The sequence below is a fragment of the Triticum aestivum genome, chromosome 4B (genome assembly GCF_018294505.1).
Source record: "Triticum aestivum cultivar Chinese Spring chromosome 4B, IWGSC CS RefSeq v2.1, whole genome shotgun sequence".
Taxonomy (NCBI): Eukaryota; Viridiplantae; Streptophyta; class Magnoliopsida; order Poales; family Poaceae; genus Triticum; species Triticum aestivum.
Window position 1 is genome coordinate 159,110,720 of NC_057804.1, and position 6,673 is coordinate 159,117,392.

The 6,673-nt window shown below is 43.1% G+C and overlaps 2 protein-coding genes and 1 long non-coding RNA gene across 4 annotated transcripts; 2 read left to right on the plus strand and 1 right to left on the minus strand.

Moving 5' to 3' along the window:
• Window positions 1-1,944: 1,944 nt before the first annotated feature.
• On the plus strand, window positions 1,945-2,846 carry LOC123094666 (uncharacterized). Of its 2 annotated transcripts, none has more exons than XR_006445910.1 (4): window positions 1,945-2,017; window positions 2,462-2,573; window positions 2,659-2,724; window positions 2,808-2,846. It is a non-coding gene; the product is annotated as an uncharacterized lncRNA (long non-coding RNA). The 2 variants fall into 2 exon arrangements; XR_006445911.1 differs by having other exon boundaries at window positions 2,659-2,712.
• A 364-nt stretch (window positions 2,847-3,210) lies between these two features.
• LOC123094667 (uncharacterized) lies at window positions 3,211-4,541 on the plus strand. The gene is made up of 2 exons (XM_044516622.1): window positions 3,211-3,371; window positions 3,451-4,541. The coding sequence occupies exons 1-2, from the start codon at window positions 3,251-3,253 to the stop codon at window positions 3,996-3,998; spliced, it is 669 nt and encodes a 222-aa protein (XP_044372557.1). The 5' UTR covers window positions 3,211-3,250; the 3' UTR covers window positions 3,999-4,541.
• LOC123090036 (putative nuclease HARBI1) lies at window positions 4,345-6,134 on the minus strand. The gene is made up of 4 exons (XM_044511525.1): window positions 5,739-6,134; window positions 5,151-5,649; window positions 4,732-5,046; window positions 4,345-4,542 (listed from the first exon to the last, which is right to left on the minus strand). Exons 2-4 carry the CDS (start codon window positions 5,619-5,621, stop codon window positions 4,345-4,347), a joined length of 984 nt encoding a protein of 327 aa, XP_044367460.1. The 5' UTR covers window positions 5,622-5,649; window positions 5,739-6,134.
• Window positions 6,135-6,673: the final 539 nt, after the last annotated feature.

A 6,673-nucleotide genomic window follows, 5' to 3' on the forward strand; every position in this document is an offset into this window, starting at 1 on the left:
TTCTCAGAACCATCACTACAGACCGAGGTTCACTTTTCACCTCTGCTTTTTGGACCCTTCTCCATCAAGCCCTTGGGATGGAATTAAAATACAGCACCGCATATCATCCTCAGACAGATGGGCAAACGGAAAGAGTAAATCAGATACTCGAAGATATGCTCCGAGCCTGTGTATTAGACCAAGGACCACAATGGGAAGATTGCTTGCCGTACGCCGAGTTCTCGTATAACAATGGGTTCCAGACCATTTTAAAGATGTCACCTTATGAAGCTTTGTATGGCCGTAAGTGCCGCACTCCATTAAATTGGTCTCAAACCGGAGATAGCCGTATTTTCGGAACAGATCTCATGCTGGAAGCCAAAAAGCAAGTCAAGGAGATCCGAGACAAATTACAACTGGCCAAATCGCGATAGAAAAGTTATTATGATGCAAAGCACCGGAAAATCAGTTTTGAACCCGGAGAACATGTCTACCTTCTAGTCACACCCATGAAGGGAGTAAGAAGGTTCCAAACCCATGGAAAGTTGGCACCCAGGTTAATTGGTCCATTTACCGTCATGACACGAGTAGGTGCTGTGGCATATCAGTTGGAACTGCCTCCGGAAATGTCCGACGTGCACAACGTGTTCCACGTTTCACAACTGCGACGGTGCATCTCACCACCCGAGAAAAAGACCGATTTGGAAGAGATAGAGCTGGCAAAGGACTTAACCTACGAAGAGAGGCCAATAAAAATTTTGGATCAGATGGAACGAGTCACACGCAGTAAGTCATGAAAGTTTTCCAAGGTTCAATGGATGCATCATACTGAGTCAGAATCAACCTGGGAATCAGAGAATTTCGAAGGGCATGTTATCCAGAATGGTTTTCCCAAGCAACTGAATCTCCATGACGAGATTCATTCTAAGTGGGGGAGGATTGTCACAGCCTGGTTTTTGCCCTCTTTTCTTTGCTTGATTTTCAACTGAGTTGGTTTTGGATTTGGAGTTTTGAATCATTCCATTTGGACTTGATCACTTGGGTATCCCTTGATTTTCACCCAAGAGCCCCCTCTCCTCTTCTAATCCATCATTCCAGCCCTGGCCAACTCAACAATATTGCTTGGAATATTTTTCTTAAATGAAAAATATTCATTCTACCTCTTAAACCCTAGCTAAATTCTTTGACCTCCAAAGCAACCCTCATTTCTGTTGCCCTACAAATCCTGAGAAAAATCCCAAATATTATTTGGACCCTAGGGCACATTTCTGAGCAAAAATATGTCACCACTTTTTGGAGTATTTTTGCTACAAAAAATATTTTCACTTCTGGGCTGAAATGGTAGTTTCTACAGCAACTACCTTTTTACTAGCTCCAATGTAGCTGGTTTTGCCTGTGCTTATTCACCTTAGTAAGAGTCAGTAAAACCCCAAAGCTCAGCCCTTGAAACCCTGTGGTTTGACCATAGTAACTGTTCAAAGTTTCTGTCTAGTAACTTAACCTCTTCACCATTTCACTTCTACTGCACTTGGAAACAAACTAAAGCCTCCTTTGGTTTATAGGATTTTTATAGGAATTTTGTAGGATAGGATATTTGTAGGAAATAATCCTTTGGAGGCCTTTGGTTCACAGGAATGCCATCCTATTCCTGTACCGGATTTCTTCCTTTCCTTCACGTTTTGCAGGAACAGAAAAAAGAGGTCCAACCTAATGGAAAACTTCCTGGCGCGAACGACGCGCGCGGAGGCAACTGTTCCCTCCCTTTTTTTCGCTCGGCCGCTTCACTCACCTGCGCACAAATAGAGAGAGGGAGGGGAAAAGAAGCAAAATCGACATGTCCAGCCGCCCCTCCTCTCCTCACACAGAGCGGCACAGCTCCAACCTTGAAGATCGACCGGCAGGGAGGACGGCGGCAGACGGCCGCGCGACGCGACCACATCCAGGCGGCGGGCAGGAACCACCGGCAAGCTGGAGCATCTACCATCGACCAGCTAGCCACCAAGCCCCAGCGGCATCCATCTGCCGCAAGTCTCTTCAGGTACGATTCTATCTTTCCCTCTCTATTGATTTTCAGATCTGGTGCTAATTAATGGAGAAATAGCCCTGTCCATCTTGCCGGTGTGAGATGCCCTAGAAATCCCCCGTATCATGAGTCTCTAGTCCAGCCCAATCCCAAGATTTTTAGGAAAGGGCCCAACAAAAATTAGACGCACAGTCCTAATCTAATTGCTTAGTTTGCTAGCTTTTAGAGTCCTAATCTAATAGCACAGATGTATAGCCGGTGCCGTCCATCACGGGAGCAGTTCTTGTGTTCCCTACTTGTACTCTTGTAACTTTGACCAGGCAATACAATTGATTGTGGCTTGACTCATCTCTCAGCTCTCACTAGTCCCATTATATGTCTTATTAAAACGTAATTTCTTTTATTACATAACAGTACATATTTTACTATCTCACTAGTCCCACTAATAATACGATTCAGTTTCTTCAGATGGATGATCAAGGCAGGATGATAGACTTTGGTATTCAAGGCCATGAGTTCAGTCAAAGGACTACAATACCTTGTCCAAATATTGGTCACCATCAGGACAATGGTACAATTTCTCTTATTCTTATTCAATTTAGTATGGTAAAATTTAATCATGGAAACACAATTGCATAATGTTCAATATATTCAAGGACTTGATGACCTGGAGTTTACTCAAGGAGCTACAGGACACCAAACAAATATTGGTCAGGACAATGGTATTGATTCTCTTATTCTTGGTTAAGTTAATTTGGTGAAATTAATACGGAAGCACAATAGCATAATATTTTGTGTATTTCAGGACTTGATGACTTGGAGTTCAGTCAAAGGATCATAGGACTGCAAGGCAGCATGAGGATAGTGGTACAAAATCTCTTAATCTCAGTCTTGTTAATGTGGTGAATTACTGAAATTTAATCATGGAAGCACAATTGCATATTATGTAATATAGCTCTTTGCTTTGCAGTTTCAAAGTCCAAAAAGAGTCTTCCTAGAGCCAAGTGGAGTCACCAAATGAAGCTATATCTTATTCAACAGCTAAAAGATTTTAATGTCCCAGGTTATAGAACTCAGAATGCATGGAGTAAAGAGGCATGGAATAAGATTCTGGATAACATAAACAAAAAGTTTGGCTTGTCACTAGATGTTAAAAAAGTGAAACAAAAGGAACAGGATCTGAAGAAAGACTTCTGCATTATGAAAGAGTTGGCAGCTGAGAGTGGCTTTGGTTGGGACCGTATCGGAATGAAAGTTGTTGCCCCAGATGCCGTTTGGGAATCATTTGCGGAGCGTCGTAACACGGATGCACTCATATGGAGAGACAAACACTTTCCATATTATGATGATTTATTTGCATTGTATGAAGGTAAGCTATAACATTGTATGGAGAGACAAACACTTTCTGTGTTGTAAGCATGTTCTCACTAGTTTTTAATTATCTCCAGGACGGTATGCTGAAGGAAGGAATAGGCGTGGCATGGACTATTATGCAGATAGGGATAAAGAACCATCACAAACCAAATTTGCAGAATCACAAGGGACCAATGATTATGATGGATCACCCTCACCTAATATAAATGCTGCTGATTTTCCCATTGAAGAAGAAGGTGAGAAAGACACTTCTGATTTTCCCCAGCAGCAATGCCCATCAAGGCGCTCCACACAAATGAATTCTCAGTTTGTGAAAACACCGGAAATGTGTGGAGCAAGACCCACAAAGAGGCAGAAAAATAGTGATTTTCAAGAGAAGTACTTGAAGCTCAAGAAAGAAGAAATTGAACGGTTTGCAGCTATTGAGGAGAAGAAGCTTGAGGATCCCTATAGCATCAGTAGGTGTGTCACAACACTTGAACGTCTACCTGGTCTACAAATGGCTGATATGGTGATGGCTGCTGATATCTTCAAAAGCAAGGAGAATAGAGAGCTTTTCCTATCATTTTCTACGGATGAACCAAGGTTAGCCTGGCTCAAAAGGCAGATTGGGCATATCTAAACATATTACTTGCAGGCTGCTAGGTAGTATTTTGGCATAGCACTTAAGATGCGTGGAGTCTTTTGTTGGACGCAAACAAAGTGTGTGGCTAGCTAGGTTGTATTTTGGTAGAATTACTTGAAGTAGAAAGCTGAACTAGGGAGTAGAAGTACGTGGCTGGGTAATATTTTGGTAGAACTACTTGCTGTAGAAAATGAAAGAGCAAGCATGTAGTAGTTGCAGAAAACGAACATGGCATCTAGTACTTTGCTTTAATGAATATTACAATTTCGACATGCCATAATCTTGGTTTGCAGTACATTTTTTTGCCATACATTTGTTTGCGGTACACGTTACAATGCATATATCAAGCTCTTCTTGCAATATAGTCCTCCCACAGTTTATCTGCTATATAATCCCGTAGGTGGTTTCCTGCTTCTCTTGTGTTATTGAATGCTCCAACATCACTAGTGTAGTTTTCATCTCCCGTGGGCACGTCCACAATTAGATGTGGGTCAATATCTGGAGTGTCATTGTTGAGCCATGAGACATCTCCATCATGAAGCTGAATGAAATTATGTAGGACACAACATGCCATTGATATGTCAACTTGTTTGCCGGGGGAATAGTGTGTAGCAACTTTCAGAACTGGAAATCTCTTTTTCACTATGCCAATAATTCTCTCTATATGATTCCGTAATTGTGCATGGCGAAGGTTGAATAGTTCTCTATGATTCCGCGGCCTTTGACGTACTTGTGCTTGTTCTTGCAAATGGTATCTAGTTCCACGGTATGGGGCAAGAAATTGTGGTGTGTTTGCATAGCCCGCATCTACAATATAATATTTACCATGAGGTACCTGAAATCCATGGTTAAGTGCATCTTGGAGAACCCTTGCATCCGAGGCTGATCCTTCCCAGCCAGGATGCACATGCACAAACCTCAAATCAAAGTCACATGCAACCATAACATTTTGTGTGATTGTTTGCTTTCTGTTTCGATATGGCTCTTGTTCATGTGGTGAGATAGTCATTGGAATATGTGTACCATCAATAGCACCAATGCAATCCTGTATTCATATTATATCATGAGATATTATTTTGAATAAAACTTCAAACAACCATATTACATTTACCAATACAAAGTCAGAAATATATGAAAATGTATGCTTACATTGAAGTAGGGATGGAAATGTGATCTCCTCAAGACTGGATGTGGTCGAAGAGAAGGTGGGCGTATATAGATGCTTGCAAGCTTTGTAATTGCCTCTAGTACATCTCCAAAGTGTCGACTGATGGTTTGCCCACTGTGCTGGAACCTATCCTGCAAGGTCTCATTACTAGCATTTTTTGCAACTGCATATAAAAATATGGCAACCTTTTCTTCCAAGGAGACTATTGTAGAATCTTCAAGTATTTCATTCTCACGCAGCTTCTCAACTAGAGCATGAAAGATGTAAGCCTCCATTCTGAAATGCCTTCTGCATAAGCTTTCATGCCCATTTAAGATTTCCTGGACATAAGCAGCTCCTGTAAGACTAGATGTATGCATTGGTTTTTTCTCCCTTCCTTCTTCCATGGTAGGGAAGAAAAATAACATGAATTCATCCTCCATCTGTGACCTCCTGTGATAGCTTGGATCCATTGAAATGTGTGTAAATCAGCAAGAAATGCTGAAAATATTTGTATGTTCTATCAGTGAGATGTGGATCAGCAAAGAAAATATGGAGCTAAATCATATTGTCAATGCATATGTACTAACCTGTTGTTTATGTTATCCTGGTTGTTGTTGACGACCATGCTAGAAGCTGCTGGAGGGGTTCCTTCTTTGGTTAGCTAACCATAAACTGAAGATGAGATTTGTGTGTATTCTGAAGATGAGATGTGTGTGTTTTGATCTCCACAACAAGATGATATATAGGGAGAGAAAGCTAGTACAGCCATGTAACGGCTAGTTGCTTGAGAGCAACTAACGGCTAGTTGCTTTAAATTAAAATATTATTTCTTTATGTTTCCTATGTGTGTTCCTATCCTGTGAACCAAAGGGCATTTAATTTCCTATTCCTATGATCTGAGCAGCCATAGGATTGGAAATGCATACACCTCATTTCCTATACTTTTCCTATTCCTATAAAATTCCCATCCTTTGAACCAAAGGAGGCCTAAGCCGTGGTAACACCTAGGTTTACTAAGGACTACACGCCAGACATCATGGTTAGTGCATATGTGGCCTAATGTCACGGTCCACGCGGTGACCGCATTCGTCCGAGGGTGTTAGCATGACAAATGCGCGCTCTGTGCGTCGCCAGCGCCTCCGTGGCGCGCGTGCACGTTGCTCGGCCAGCCAGAGCGAGTCCCCCCTCGTCACCATCCTCGTCTCCACCCCCTTAACTCCTCCCTGCCGCTCGCCGACATCGGAGCTCGCCATAACGAGCACGGGCATGGTCCGGCCAATGGCACAATGCCCACGCACTGTGTTCGTCCCTTTCCTCCTCGCTCATGTGCTCGTCCGCGTCTGCACACAGCTCCCACGTGACCTCGTCGCCTTCCCCCTCTCTCTCTGGCACCATTCGCCACCAGGCGCCGGCGACAGCTATCCTCCGGTGGAGCCCGAGCCCTCCTCGCCGCCCCGCCTATAATAACCCCCCTCCGCAGCCTCCTGGAGCACCGCAACTCACCACCTCTCCCTCCTATAGC

Coding starts and splice junctions, on each gene's coding strand:
- LOC123090036 (XM_044511525.1), bottom strand. CDS start 5,621: ATGGATCCAAGCTATCACAGGAGGTCACAGATGGAGGATGAATTCATG. Junction 5,047..5,150: donor ATTTCCATCCCTACTTCAAT/GTAAGCATACAT, acceptor ATATGAATACAG/GATTGCATTGGTGCTATTGA. Junction 4,543..4,731: donor ATTTGCAAGAACAAGCACAA/GTACGTCAAAGG, acceptor AATTTCATTCAG/CTTCATGATGGAGATGTCTC.
- LOC123094667 (XM_044516622.1), top strand. CDS start 3,251: ATGAAAGTTGTTGCCCCAGATGCCGTTTGGGAATCATTTGCGGAGCGT. Junction 3,372..3,450: donor TTTATTTGCATTGTATGAAG/GTAAGCTATAAC, acceptor AATTATCTCCAG/GACGGTATGCTGAAGGAAGG.